Source organism: Schistocerca cancellata, chromosome 8 (assembly GCF_023864275.1).
Source record: "Schistocerca cancellata isolate TAMUIC-IGC-003103 chromosome 8, iqSchCanc2.1, whole genome shotgun sequence".
Taxonomy (NCBI): domain Eukaryota; kingdom Metazoa; phylum Arthropoda; class Insecta; order Orthoptera; family Acrididae; genus Schistocerca; species Schistocerca cancellata.
Genome location: NC_064633.1, coordinates 141,634,088 through 141,650,066, shown reverse-complemented (window position 1 = coordinate 141,650,066; position 15,979 = coordinate 141,634,088). Strand labels below are relative to the sequence as shown.

At 36.7% G+C, this 15,979-nt stretch overlaps 1 protein-coding gene across 1 annotated transcript in view; it reads right to left on the bottom strand.

The window, feature by feature from the left end:
- Window positions 1–401, bottom strand: part of LOC126095428 (uncharacterized) — a 1,192,014-nt gene extending 1,191,613 nt beyond the window's left edge. Inside the window, exon 1 of the mRNA XM_049910223.1 lies at window positions 396–401. Within this exon, the coding sequence (XP_049766180.1) occupies window positions 396–401 (6 nt within the window). The remainder of the gene's footprint in view (window positions 1–395) is intronic.
- Between the last annotated feature and the right edge of the window lie 15,578 nt (window positions 402–15,979).

Below are 15,979 nucleotides of genomic sequence, written 5' to 3'. Positions count from 1 at the left end.
GTGTTGTTATGACGTTGGTAGAGGTGGAGGGGATGTGGGGTATCTAGAGACCGGCGGTGGTAACATAGTGGGAGTGTAATTTTTAGGTTCGCCTAGCAATGGCCCAGCTAACCATACACCTGCAGATTACTTCGTATTCTAAAAAAACAGCGATATATCAATTTAATCATCATTATTAATCAAACTGAAATAAACTCACTCTTGAGAGAGAGAGAGGTCTTCTATGTAAATAATACCAGCTATTTCAGAATGTACTTCTATTACCTACATCAACGAGATAGTCACAGGATATTTTACAAATGTGAACATGAAAAAAAAAAACTGAATACAGCTGGATGTGAACCCATTTCTTTTGACTCCATAACTCCACACATGGAGGTAAGAATAGGTCTTACCTCCATGACTCCACATCTCTAACCACCATATCACAGTGATCACATACAAATATCAACAACAGTTCCATCTTAGGATTTGCTGAAGGCCTTTAACTCCACTATGTCATTACCCAAAATATAATTATAACAAATCTTGCTTGTGACAAATGTTAATGCATCGTCTTTTTGAAACAGCATACTCTTCATACAACAATGAACACATACAGATATCAACAACAGTTCCATCTTAGGGTTTCCTGAAGGCTGTTACCTCCACTATGTCATTAACCAAAATTTAATTTACAAAATCATGCTTGTGGTGAATCTTAATGCACCGTCTTCTTGAAACAGCATACTTTATAACACGCATGTTATAATAAGACAACAACAAAATATGAGAAAATCCAAAGTTCTTCATTAGTCAACTGCTCCGATTTTGGCCAAATGCCATTGTAGTGTAGTCATTTTAGTTAATAGTGTGGTGTAGTACATAAGCATTGTTCAGGGAGTGATCTCTGACAATTCCTGATGGTACGAAAACCTGTTCTAGCCCGCACTGTAACACATGTTAAAGACAGTCACAGTACATACAATGTTGGTAAATTATCCTTACAGATGAAGTTAAATTGTAGGCATAACCACGTTTCACAATGCAAAAACTCTAGAATTGACATATTTTGAATGAGGCATATTTGTTTGTATGGATTTGTCACATCTACTGAAATAGAAATTGAAGTTGCGAGCCAGATTGTTTGCACAAGACTCAGTATCACAGCTGGTTATTATAACTGGGTCCTTCTATCGACCACCACACTCACCTCCTGATGCAATCAAAAATTTTAGAGAAAACTTCATTTCATCCAGTATGTAAGTACCCCAACCTTACTGTAATCATCCAACAATCAATTGGGACAATTACAGTTTTGCTAGAGATGGGCTTGAGAAGACATACTGTGAAACATTATCAAAGCCTTCTCTGAAAACTATCTAGGACATATAGTTTAAAAACCAACTCATTATTGAAACATATTAGACTTAATGGCAACAAATAAAGCTGACCCCTTTACATTACATTACTACATTACATTTATCATTTTCCATGGATTCCTTGGAGAGGAGTCACTGGGATTCAGAAAGGGTCAAAGTGTTTTTTGTGTTTTGTTTTGTTTTGTTTTGTTTTTTACTCAGATACATGGACATGGATATTGTACAATTCTAATGCAGGCAGACTTATGAGCTATAATCCTTGTGAAGATATTCATTTATGGAGTACTAGGAGTTGGCCATCAGGAAGTTCTTTAATTCACTCTGAAACCGATCTTTATCACTTATGAGACCGATATGCTCTGGTAAGTTATTGAATATATGAGTACCCATGTATCTGACTCCTTTTTGTACTAATGTTAAGCTTTTATAGTCCATATACAGATTAGTTTTGGTCCCAGTATTATAATCATGTTTTGCACTATTTTGTGTAAAAAGAGACATGTTGGAAATGACAAAGGACATCAATGAGTATATGTACTAAGAAGCAGCAGTTAGAATACCAGGATTTAAAAGAGGTCTCTGCATGATGATCTAGGACTGACACCAGATACAATGCTTATGACTCGTTTCTGAATTGTGAAAATGTTCTCTTTGTGAGAGGAGTTTCCCCAAAAGATGATTACGTAACTCATTAGTGAATGGAAGTAGGCCAAATAAACTAACTTCTTCATTTTTAAATCACCTATTTCTGCTATCATGCGTAATGCAAATGTAGCTGAACTAAGGTGTTTCATTATGTATAGAGTGTGAATTTTCCAATTTAGGTTGTGGTCAATTTGTAGCCCTAAAAATTTGACACTATCTGCAGCTTTAATTTCATTGCTTGAACACATTATACTTATAGGGTCAGGTATTCTTTGTGAGGTACTAAACTGTATTTACTGGGTCTTGTCAAAATACAGTTACAGTCCATTTGCTGTGGACCACCCATTGATACTTACAAATATTTCATTAGCTGATTGCTCAGTGAGATCACAGGTACTGTTTTTGATACCAATACTTATATCATCTGCAAATAAGACAAAATTTGCATTTTGTGACACTGCATATGGAAGGTCATTAATATGTAATAGGAACAACAAGGGACCTAAAATAGAGCCCTGGGGCACCCCTTGTCTGATGGTTTCATATTTTGAATGACTATTGTTATGTGTTAAGCCTGATACAGACACACACTGTTTTCTATTAAAAAGATAGGATGAGAACCTTGAGCCTGCTACTCCTGTTACCCAATAATATTGTAACTTTTGTATAAGGATATCATGCTTAACACAATCAAAAGCTTTAGCCAGATCACAGAATATTCAAAGTGGTAATAACTTTTGATTAATTAATTTTATTATATCATCTGTAAAAGTGAATACAGCTTGATCAGTTGACAATCCTTTCCAAATTCCAAACTGACTGTGAATGAGAATATTTTTCTGTACTAAGTGTTTATAAAGTGTATTGTACAAAACCCTTTCAAACACTTTTGAAAATATCTCTAATAATGAAATGGGATGGAAGTTTTCCACTGATGATTTGTCTCCTTTTTTTGCGTAATGGTTTGACAATAGCATATTTAAGACTATCTGCAATAGTACCACTGTGAAGGGATTCATTGCATAGGTAACTCAGTATGTCACGAAGTTCTGAGGAGCAACATTTAATTATTGTAGTGCTGATTTCATCATAACGACTGGAACATTTGTTTTTAAGAGAGCTAATAATATTAGAAATCTCTTTCAGTGAGATAGGATATAGTTGAATTTTGTCAAACTTCTGCAGAAATGCATTTTTTAAATATTTTACGTTGTCTTCTGAGAAACTATGCAAAGCTAAGTTGTCTGCTACTGAAAGCAAAAAGTTGCTGAGAGCGTCTGCAATTTTGGAGGTATCTCTAATCAACTCATTGTTACATTTAAGATAATTTCCTCATTTGCCTGATTAGTTTTTCCTGTTTCACTTTTTACTATGTTCCATATAGTTTTTATCTTGTTATTAGAGGCATTTATTTTCTCTTCAAAACAAATACATTTTGAGGTTCTGATTACGTTGTTTAGAGTTTTACAATAAAATTTGTAATGTGATTTAGCTCTGTAGTCATTGCTTTCCCTTGACATTGAGCACAGTCTTCTTTTAGTTTTGTACTTTTATTCCATTTGCAATCCAAGGTTTTGAAACATTTAATCTATTTGCTTTGTTTATTTTTTTAGGGCAGCAGTTTTTAATGTGGCCTATGACCATATTAAAGAAACAGTTATATTTTTCATTTATCCTGGGTAAATTGTATACATCTTTCCAGTCTGTATTCCTCAAACAGTTTTTTATGCCTTCAATTCCCGTTTCATTTATTATTCATATACTGGTAGTTTCCCACTTCCTGCTACTAGCTGAATCAGACCCCACTATATTAAATGTAAGCAACTGTGTATCATGATCTGAAAGGCCATTATATATTGGATTTATGCTACGATTTGCTAGTGTGGTAGTATCTATGAAAATGCTATCAGTAGCAGTGCTGCTGGTATCCATAACCCTCGTTGGAAACTGTACTAAGGGAATGAGATTATAAGAAGTGGTAAGAGACTCTAGTATGGATCTTGAGTGACTATCCTCCAGAAAATTTAAATTAAAATCTCCACTTAGTATGAGTTCATTATTTTTAGAAGTTAAGAAATTTAATACTGCATCAAGCTGTTTAGTGAATAGCTGGAAATTACCAGTTGGAGCCCTGTATATTGTGACTACAATTAGTTTTCTTTTGTGTGTTTCAACTTGTGTGGCACATGCTTCAAAATGCTGATCACTACAGTATTTAAGAATGTCAATGTTTTTATAATTATGACCCTTTCTATTGTAAGTGGCAACCCCTCCTTTCTTCGTCTCTTTTCTACAATACTTTGAAGCTAAGGTATACCCTTCCATATTAAGCATTTCAATTTCACTACCTAAATGATGTTCAGAAATACAAATAATATCAACAGGATTTTTGCCAGCCGGGGTGGCTGAGTGGTTCTAGGCGCTACAGTCTGGAACTGCGCGACTGCTACGGTCGCAGGTTCCTGCCTTGGGCATGGATGTGTGTGATGTCCTTAGGTAAGTCAGGTTTACGTAGTTCTAATAAGTTCTAGGTGACTGATGACCTCAGAAGTTAAGGCCCATAGTGCTCAGAGCCATTTGAACCATCAACAGGATTTGTAGACTGTAGCTCATTCAAACAGATGTAAAATTCATTAATTTTGTTTTTTAAACCTCTGATATTTTGATGTAGTAAATTTACTGTTACTTTTTTTGTCTTCACAAGTATTGTGCTTAACATTTTCAGATACACCTTGTTTCAATATTGAATGTGTAGATAATGAGCTTAACATAAAAAACTGCTTCTATGAGTTGCAGTGTCCCCCCATAAAGAATTTGCTATCAACCTAGCCAGTATATCCTTCCCTACTCTATTGAGATGCAGACCAAGAGAAGTAAAGCCCCTCCTACCAATAGTGTCAACAGGAACCAAACCAATCCCTGACCCAGCACCGGCCCAAAGCAGTCGATACAACTTCATATTGACCCTCTTCACAGAGCTGTTCAACTTGGGTCGATCGTATCGCTTGAAAACAGGCATAAACTCAACACCAGTATGGTTTGTTGCTGATGCTATTTTTACCAGGTCACTCTCAATACTGTAGCCTTGGTCCCTATCGATACTGTTCCCTGCTCCACCCACTATTACAACATGACCCTCCTTGGTGAAACCCACACACAAAGATCCTACGACCTCTATCACTTGGCTGAGAGATGCACTAGGCTTGAAAAAGTTCCCTGCAGAAGTTGGCCCACACCTCTTCCATGACTACTACCTAACAGCAGAATTCTCTTCCTACTTCCTACTTTTTCTGAAGCAACAGGCTTCCTAACTGAATTCGGCTGTGCATCAGCTACATCTACATCTATGTGAGGCTCTTCATTACTTAACTGTGGCAGCAGAGCAAATTTATTTTTTGTGCCAACAATGAAAGTGTGGATACTGTCCTCTTTCTGTGGCCTTTGTTCCGTGCTACCACTTCCCACTTCTCTTCACCTTTCTCGCCCCTTAACCTAATTAGTTCCTCCCTAGCTTTATCTAATTCAGCCTGAAGGGCTCTAATCTTCCCCTCCTGTTCTGCTATTAACATAGCCTGTGAACACACTCTACAGTACCTAAGAAGAGTCTCATATTGTTCCCCAATTTCCATGCCACTACATTCCCCCGAGTGAAACGATCTGTCACAACAGCTGCATAGCACCCCAGAACTAACTTTCCTATGACAGCTAAAACACTGCATACTCATGATTGTTTACAACATAGGCCTACTTTTTAAGCTTTCGCTAAATGAAGATAATTTCCTATTTACTATGCTCTATAGTGCTCTAATATAAATATAATATTAATTATTATTTAATTACACTTCAAATCACTTAACTTTCATGCACAAAATTTACACCTAAAAACAGCTGTTAAGCAGTAACGGTTTTACGCTATTTTCTTTAAAGATGCGGCATAGAACTTAGAATCTTTACTTCCCCGAACAGATATCACACTACTGAACGCAATTAAACCTAATAAAATCTAGACAGTGCACTTAATACTTATTAAAACTTCAAAAGTAAGCACACACAGAGTAGGCCTAAAAACGGCTGTAAAGCGGTAATGGTTTTATGGCAATTTCTTTAAAAGTGCAGCACAGAACTTAAAATATTCATGTCCCCAAACAGTTATTACACTACTGACTTCCTAAAATATGCTTCAACATCATTTGCTCAGGTGGTAAAATCAAATAAATTGGTGTACCCAGTATGCAGATCATGGACATAGGCAGCTATTAGTTTCTGTGGTTTATATTCATCCAGAAGAGACACACCAGATACAGACTCTTCTGGATATGAAGGTATCTCAATCAAAATCACTGAAGTTTTCTGTTGAACAACACTGGAAATTCCTAGATGGAGTAATATGCAAAATAAGGAAAAAGCAATCACTTGCCTATTGCAGACCGAAGCATGGAGCACAGAAACATGTAACAGGAAACAGTATTCACACTAGCTTTAAAGCTTTTGTTCTTTTTCTAGCAAAAGTACAGACATTCACACACACAACCATACAGACACCCAAATGCACACTGCCATGACCACCGCAAGACTGATGATTAACAATTGATTACTGAAAGTAGTTGCCTGAGTTGATTGAAGTAGGAGAGCAGGGGGGAGGTCAGGGAATGAAGCAAAGAATGGGTAACAGGAAAGAGGCAGGCCTTTGGACAGTTTACTCCATGTCCGCACAACAAGACAAAAGGAGTGCAAAAGATAGAACAAGAAGGGATTTAAGAGGAGGGGATGGGAGAAAGGAAGAGGAAAATCAGAGGAAAATGGAGATGAAAAGGGAGGAAGGGAGGGGAGAGAGGAGAATGACGGGGAGGGAGAGAGAAGGGTGGGGAGGGAGGGTTGGGAAGAAGGAGAGAAAGAGGCAAGGGGGGAGGGAGGGGGAGAGGGAGAAAGAGAGAGAGAGAGAGAGAGAGAGAGAGAGAGAGAGAGAGAGAGAGAGAGAGAGAGAGAGTGCCCGTATAGGGAGGGGGGAGGGGAGAAAAAGTGGTGGGAGAAGATCTGGACGAGGAAGGAGTGGTTTGGACAGAAAAGAGAAGGGAAAAGGTAAGGTGAGGTAGTGGGAATAAGTTAGTGGAGGTTTAGGCCAGGGGTGTTAAGAGAGTGCAGGGCATGGTGGAGGGAGAATTTCCACCTGCATTGTTCAGAGAAACTGCTGGAAGGGAGTATCCAAATGGGAAATGTAGTGAAGCAGCTGTTGAAGTCAGTAGTGTTGTGGTGTGCAGCATGTTTGGCAACAGGATGGTCAAGTTTACAGTTTCCATGGTTTGGCAGTGGCCATTCATTTGAATAGCAGTTGTTTATTTCTCACACATGCAGAGAATGCTAGATAGTAATTACAGTGTAGCTGATATACAACATGACTGCTTTCACATGTGGGCCTGACCTTTATTGGCTAGGAAATGACTGTGACTGGACTGCAATAGGAGATGGTGGATCGAGGATAGATCTTGAACCTGGGCAAACCACAGGAAAATGACCCATTGGTTTCAGGATTGGGAGTAGCATTGGAATAGAGATGGACAAGAACATTCAGTACACTGGATAGGTGGTGGAACAGTACTTTTGGTGATTTGTGTGGGATATCGCTCATCTTAGGACATGACAAGAAGTAGTCAAAACCCTGGTGGAGGATGTGTTCGAGCTTTTCCAGGCAAGAGTGATCAGAGAAGTGCTAATCAGTAGCTGGTTAACAGGTTGAATGATGTTAGAAGTGGAGATGGCGTCGGAGATTTGTTTATGGATTAGCTGAATAGGATATTATCTGTCAGTATAAGCTTATGGAAGGTTATCAGTTTATTTTGACAACTCCTGCATTCCACTGCAGACCACAAGATGTTAGGCTGTTAGGAAGAGACTTTTTGACATGGAATGGGTGGCAGCTATCAAAGTAGAGGTACTGTTGGTGGTTGTTACACTTGATATGGAGAAGGAGCAGGAGAGGTGGATTTGGAAAGAAGTGTTCAGGTTATGGTGGAAACAGCAAAGCTTGTTCTTGCTGTGCATCCAGGTCATCAAAATATCATCAATGAATCTGAACCTGACAAGAGACAGACCGAATAGGAAGTATTCCTCCCGATGGCCTATAAATAAGTTCGCATAGAATGGTACCATGTGAGTATCCACAACAGTACTGTAGATTTGTTTAAAGATTTGGCCTTCAAAAGTGAAATAATTGTGGATCAGTATATCATTAACTATGAGCATTAGGAAAGATTTGGTGGGTTCGATATCAGAATGCCATTGCAAAGGGTAGTGTTTCATGACCACAAGGCCGTAGGCATGGAGAATATTGGTGTATAAGGACGTCGCATGCACAGTGACCAACAAAGAGGCTGGTGGGAACAGGACAGGAACTGTGGAGAGGTGATGAAGGACGCCCTCTGTTGACTTGTTAGAGTTCCCCTTGAGCTAAATTTCCAATCAGTAAAAGGGCCTAGGTTTATTTCCAAAAATATTGAAATGTTCAGTAATAATACTGCTTCATAATCACAGCTAAGCAGGTGATCTCTAATTATAGACATGTCTCCCCACTTTATGCATTCTCAAAATTTTTTGAGAAGGTAATTATAACAGAATATAGATGCACTTTTCTAACAATTTCTCAGTTTAGTTACTGTACAGCATTTCATACAGAGAAAGCACAAATTTAGTTCTGGTAGAATTGAACAAGAAAACTACTGTGGCCTTTTCGCACTCTTTGACTCTGTGGTTTCAGCGGATCTCTGATTTACATAGTGAGAATTTAACACACAAAAATAATTTTCATGGAGCCTTTGCCTCCTTGCCTAGGGTTCAGAATAGAATTATGTACTTCTTGTCTTTTGTTCATGTCTACCTTGACTCATCTCACATCTCCAGTAGTTCTTGTTATAGATGGCATTCATTCATTCATTTAGTCAACATGTTCTGTAGATCTCATCAAGAAGAACCAGCTTCAGCAATGTGGAACTAGTCAAGGTATTCATCAACTTGAGACAACCACATCAAAGAAATTTTGCCTGTATACCATTGAAAATAAATTATCACTATGCTGCTTAATGCTATTCACACTTACCCCATCTAAAGTTAATCAAGTAAATTGAAAGAAATCTGCTGCTGCCTCCTCAGTTTTACTATGTAGCTGCTGTGTCTCTATTAGTAGCAACTTAACATTTCCTTGGTGAAAATAGTATTTTTTACAGAAAATATTTTTTTTTATGTCTGTACATACTGAATCTTATTTACAGTACATTATTATGTCACACAGCTTTATAACAAACACAGGTACTTGCAATGTAGCTAACAGAACTTTTTAATCCCTGTATATAGATATTCAAATAATTTCTGGAAAGGGAGGCTAATGAAGTATGATATGTTTTTAATTTTCTTTTGAAATGGTAGAGATTCTCAGTTTCTTGTTTTATGTTAGATAGGCCCTTGTAAAACATCTTATCATTACAGTTCATACAGTCTGAACGTGGGCTAAGGAGGCAAAATCTATAGGAAAATCAGTTTTATATCTTGTATTGTGACTGTATATCACAGTTCAGTTGAAACTGATCTATATTATCAGCAACAAAAACCATTAAGGCTTAAATGTATTGGAATGTGAGTGTAAGATTTCCAAGATTTTTAAAAGGGCTTTTCCATAATGTAAGATTACCTACTTTACACAGTATTCTTGCGACTTATTTCTGCTGAACAAACACTTTATTTATTTTAGTGCACTGCCCAGGAAGATAATTTCAGAGTGCAACAGGGAATGAAGACATGCAAGATGGACTAAAACTCTTGTCTTTAGGTCAACACAATTGGACATGCTTTTAAGGACATAATATGCTGAAATAAACTTCTTGATTAGTTTGCTCATATGTTTAGTCCATTGTAACTTGTTATCTATCATGAAGCACATGGAGTTTTACAAACTGTGCCTCATGCAATGTATGAGCATTAATGTCCACTTCTGGTGCTAATAGGTAATTATTGTTTATTTGAAACTGCATAATATGAGCCTTTGTGAGATTAAGACTTACACTGTTAGCTGTGAACCACTCTTAAGCCTCTCTATCTATCATTTGAGCTGTGTCTGCTAGGGTTGAGTTTGGATCCTTGATGAGAATGCTTGCGTCGTCAGCAAATATTTCAGTTTTTGAACTGCTCTATGAAGTCACACCACGTCATTTACATATTTAGAAACACATGTGGATGAGTACCAATCCCTATGGTACTCCATATGTTATGTTCCCCCATTCTAAAGTTATTTTCATGCCTGTGAGATAGTCTAAGGTCCTCTGCATTCTGTTATGGAGATAAGATTCAGTTCATGCATGAGGGATGACATTAATGCAATAAGATTTTAGTTTACTAAGTAGAATATTGAGATCCACACAATAAAATGCTTTGCCATGGTCACAGAATCTACCAACATGATAATTTTTCTAGTTTAGCTCAAGAGCATTTTAATAGTGAGCTCTTGTATTGCTTTCTGTGCAAAGACTCCTTTCTGAAAGCCCAACTGAGAGCCAGGTAACAAGTTCTGTTCAGCTAAATGAGTTAACATTCTATCTATGCCACTTTCTCAAATAATTCAAATAATTCTGAATAATAAGAGGTAATTATGTCCAGTTTTGTTTCTACAGTGTATTGAAATCTATCAGGAAATATTCCTAAAGTCATTTATTGATTACAAAGATAACTTAAGGGTAATCCTATCAGCTAAGTGCAATATTTTAACATTCTGCTAGGAACACAATTGTAGCTAGCAGAATTACTACTTTTTAGTGATACGATGAATTCTGAATCCCCTTGGAGGGGGTATTTTTTAAACTAATATCTGTTGATGTACCATATCTGCATTTGGTTGTTTGCAACCACTCTGAGGAGGAAATCATTTAACCTGGTGCTCAATGATTTGAAAGTATCACAATTTCTGGGTGCTCAATTTTGTTGGTTATACTAGTCTGAATTGTTTGTTTCTTATTTCATAATGTCCCAAATCATTTTTGCCTTATTCTTGGAGTATCAGACAAAGCAAGCTGGAATCTCCCATCTGCTTTAGTTACATTCCTAATAACAATTTTTTCCCTTCTTTTCTGTCTCAGTGTTACTGGGTTCTGATTTCCATATCATACAAATGTGATGATGGCATGAATCTACCCATTTCTTATTTAGATTGAATTCTATCCTATTTCATTATTATAGTTGTAGTAATGTTAAATAGTCCAATGTCACCCAAAATAGTCAGTCTGCAACCAGCAAGTAACCACATAATGTCTATGTGGAAGAGACCTGTTCAGGTGAATAACAAGTAACGGCTATGTCGAGTCTGCTCCCAGTGTTCACTCACACAACATCCACGTATTATCATTTACAAGAATTCAGTAATATTAGTGCCTAATAACTTACAAGTAGTTTCAGGTTTGAGGACATTTTGAGTGACTACTGTTGTGGCTGGTAGGAGGGTCATACTTTCATTGTCATAGAAATGAGCAATTGTTGAGCATGTTGACTTTCATTAAGGACCGAACTAAGTGAACTGTTGTTGTAAGTTTTGTCTGATGGATTACTACAAGACAGCATGTGTGCTGCATCGTATAATGTAAGTATAGACTGCATTCTGTGCTACAATTAATCATTTTGTTTATTGACTTGTTAGAGCTGCTGCTGATAATTAGACAGTGTTTCTAAAAACTATGCTTAAACAACTTTATAGTTTATCTGATGAATCCTGCCACTAGACTCTTGTTCATTTGTGAGCAGAAACCTGATTTATGTGCTCTTTATCTTATAAAGTTAAGGAACTGGTCATTATCCCTGCAGTAGAACCTTGAGGATAATAAATGTGTGAAGAAGTAAAACCAAAATTGTGATGTAGTGTATATTTTTCAGCAAACATCGTCTGATAATCGTTAAGATTTTCAGCTTCACAACTACAGACTGATGTACTGCCAAAGAGGTGACATAGAAGAGTTTATAAAAATCAGGTTGATCGACTTTCAATTGTTGTCCAGGTTTTGGAGCACTTTGTAGTACAGGCATTGTGTTAAAGAACTCATGCAGTGAAAGACAGTGACATGTGGCAAAATTAATGAACTGATTGGTGTATGCACAGCTTGTGAATGGGACAGTGCAATTAATACTGATACCAGAAAGAAAATTAATTACAGTGCTGTACAGCCAATATTGAAGAGTAATAACACTGCTATAGCCAATCCGGGACGGAGAGATCAACGCCATTTGGGACAGCAGTCAATGAGAAACAAGCCACGGGAGGGTTAAAGATGTTAACAACACAATGAGTGGATGTGGGGACTATGAGCAGAAGCAGTAAGCAGATGGTAGTTGCAAGCAGAAGCAACAGCTGGCACTGGGATAATTTAACTATAATTTGTTATTGCTGTTGAGTGCAATTAACTGTTTGCCAAAATGAGTTACAAGGAAGGAGAAAACTGTGTTTAGTGTTAAGGGACAGAGGGTAAAATTCAAAAGTGAACCTTTTGATAACAGTATGTTTGAAGATCAGGAGCAATAACTAGAGTTTGGTGAATAAAAAGATGTAGTAGTTGAAATGAACTTGATGATGATAATGGGGTAAAATTAGAAAAATATATCATTTAAGATGGTCTTGGAAATTAGAAAACCACTTCAGCTGTATGAAAATCCCTTTTATTAGATACAATGAAAAGGCTTTTCATACTGCTGAAGCAGTTTTCTGATTTCTGAGATGCAGCTGTGGTTGCCCTGACTATGTGGTCTTTTGCTTTTATAAATAAAATAAAATAAAATAAAATAAAATAATTTTATGATGAAGCTATTAGTAATCAGATAATGGAATAAATGTCAAGGACTTCACCCACTGATTACAGTAGTGTAAAGGAGGAAAAGAATAGTTCTCGGATAATGACAGAAGTTAGGTTAAATGTGAATACTATGAGGGAAAATCAGAAGATACAAAGAAAAAATGACCTGGAAGACTCAGCTAGTAATGATAAAAGTTCATGGACAAGTTGAATTCAAGAATGGAAATACCAGAAAAGAACTTGTGTAGTAAAAGTGACATTAGTAAGTAGAGTTAAAAAATGGATGAATGTAACAAAAAGATACTCTCTCTACAAAATCGTTCAGAAAATAAATTAGATGAAATATGAAAGAGTTTGGAATCAGCATTATATGCATGGATTCAGAATTTGCAGGATAGTGCACACAAGCTTGAGAAACTATGTAATGAAGAAATGGAAGTTGAAGTTGTTGATTTTTGTCAGACTGAATTGACAGAAGAAGTACAAAATTGTTCTTTTAATGACAGTAATGAAATTATTTTTGACCCAGAGGATGTACATACTGTTGGTGTACAGAATCTAGGGGTTGAGCAGGAAATTGTTAATGTAAATAGTGATGGACTTGATGGGTTTGAAACAGAGTGTATGAGTGTTAGTTGGAGAGAAACGCCAAAGTTTTGTGAATAACAGTAGTGTAATTGATCTGCCGATAACTGAACACAATAAAAGTGAAGTTGATAGGGAATGCTTACTATTACTAAATGAAAGTTTTGACAATGTTAGTGATGTTGTTGACAACAAATGCAAAGCTTTGGTAATCAATAATAAAGCAAATAAAAAGCAGCTAGTCAAAGTTGATGTAAGTGATGTTGTGATGAAGTGTTGTACCGTCGAAAAGGAGAAGTTGGCAAAGTAAAGAAGTCTGTCATTGAGTTGTCAGTAGCAACTGTGCCCAAATGATTAGATGATAAAGAGGTAAACAATGTGATGGATGTAGAAAGATTTTTGGGGTAGACAGTAAAGAAACAATTTTAAAAAAAGATTTTTCAGTGTATTTATGAAAAAAGTAAATTTCATTGTAGATGTAAGTTTCAATGCCTGTGTCTTTAATGGTTGTCAAATGTTCAAAAATTTAGTTGCGCTTTGCAATGGAATGGTAAATGTTTTAAAAAATAAACGTGGAATTTCACATAGTATTACAAACTAGGTGGAAGGGCAGTGGGACAATGTAATTGTGAACCTATCAACAGTTAGGGGGTTCAGTGCTCTTTAGTGAATACATTACATGGCGAGTAATATCTCTCCAGCTGACTAATTCTGTTCTTTCTTTCATAGTGAGTAGTGTATTATTTGTCTCTTAACATACAGTTTCTAATCATATGATTAGTGTATGGGAGACACGTCAAAAAAATGGATAACACAACTTAGGCCTAATTGGTACAAAGAATTTTAACATTAATATAAACTTTTATTTGTCTTTCCTCCCTTTTGTGAAGGACAGCTACATTTACACACAAGACTATATGTAAATTTATCCTGCTCAAATGTTCAGTTCATCTTTCATGAAGTCCTAAACAGTGTAGTAGCAGCATTTGACAGGTATATCATATAGCTTTGTTTTCAGTGTCTCTAGGTTCATATTCAGAACATTCTTTCCTTTTAGTTTGTTATGAATTTTCATTGCCATATACTGAGGAGACTGCGCATATAGGTTTAAGCAATGAGTGGGAAGCATAAAATTGTCTTTGTTTCTCGTGTTATACGTGTGATTGGAACAGTTTTTCTCGAATCACTCTAAATTGCTGTGTAGAAAGATGATAATATCATAGATGTATAAGGAGGGAACTGTTAATAACTGTTGTTTTTCAAATAGTGGGTGACATGATGTCCTTGGATGGGCAGTACTTATGTTGCTTATTATTCTTTTCTGTAACTTTAGTGTGTGCAATATATTGCTTCAATTTCCCCAAAAAATAATACCATAACTTACAACTGATTGAAAGTAGCTGTGGTATGCAATTTTCCTTGTATTCATGTCTGTTGCACTAGCTAATATTTGCATAGCAAATGCAAACCTATATAATTTGTTTAACAGGTAGTCAACATGTTTGTTGTTGTTGTTGTTGTTGTTGTTGTTGTGGTCTTCAGTCCTGAGACTGGTTTGATGCAGCTCTCCATGCTACTCTATCCTGTGCAAGCTTCTTCATCTCCCAGTACCTACTGCAGCCTACATCCTTCTGAATCTGCTTAGTGTATTCATCTCTTGGTCTCCCTCTACGATTTTTACCCTCCACGCTGCCCTCCAGTACCAAATTGGTGATCCCTTGATGCCTCAGAACATGTCCTACCAACCGATCCCTGCTTCTAGTCAAGTTGTGCCACAAACTCCTTTTCTCCCCAATTCTATTCAATACCTCCTCATTAGTTATGTGATCTACCCATCTAATCTTCAGCATTCTTCTGTAGCACCACATTTCAAAAGCTTCTATTCCCTTCTTGTCCAAACTATTTATTGTCCATGTTTCACTTCCATACATGGCTACACTCCATACAAATACTTTCAGAAATGACTTCCTAACACTTAAATCAATACTCGATGTTAACAAATTTCTCTTCTTCAGAAACGCTTTCCTTGCCATTGCCAGTCTACATTTTATATCCTCTCTACTTTGACCATCATCAGTTATTTCGCTCCCCAAATAACAAAACTCCTTGACTACTTTAAGTGTCTCATTTCCTAATCTAATTCCCTCAGCATCTCCTGATTTAATTCAACTACATTCCATTATCCTCGTTTTGCTTTTGTTGATGTTCATCTTATACCCTCCTTTCAAGACACTGTCCATTCCATTCAACTGCTCTTCCAAGTCCTTTGTTGTCTCTGACAGAATTACAATGTCATTGGCGAACCTCAAAGTTTTTATTTCTTCTCCATGGATTTTAATACCTACTCCAAATTTTTCTTTTGTTTCCTTTACTGCTTGCTCAATATACAGATTGAATAGCATCGGGGAGAGGCTACAACCCTGTCTCACTCCCTTCCCAACCACTTTCATGTCCCTCGACTCTTATAACTGCTATATGGGTTTCTGTACAAATTGTAAATAGCCTTTCGCTTCCTATTTATTCCAATTTAAATTTTTATCTAGGTTTAACCCTAAAAACTTCACAGAATCCACA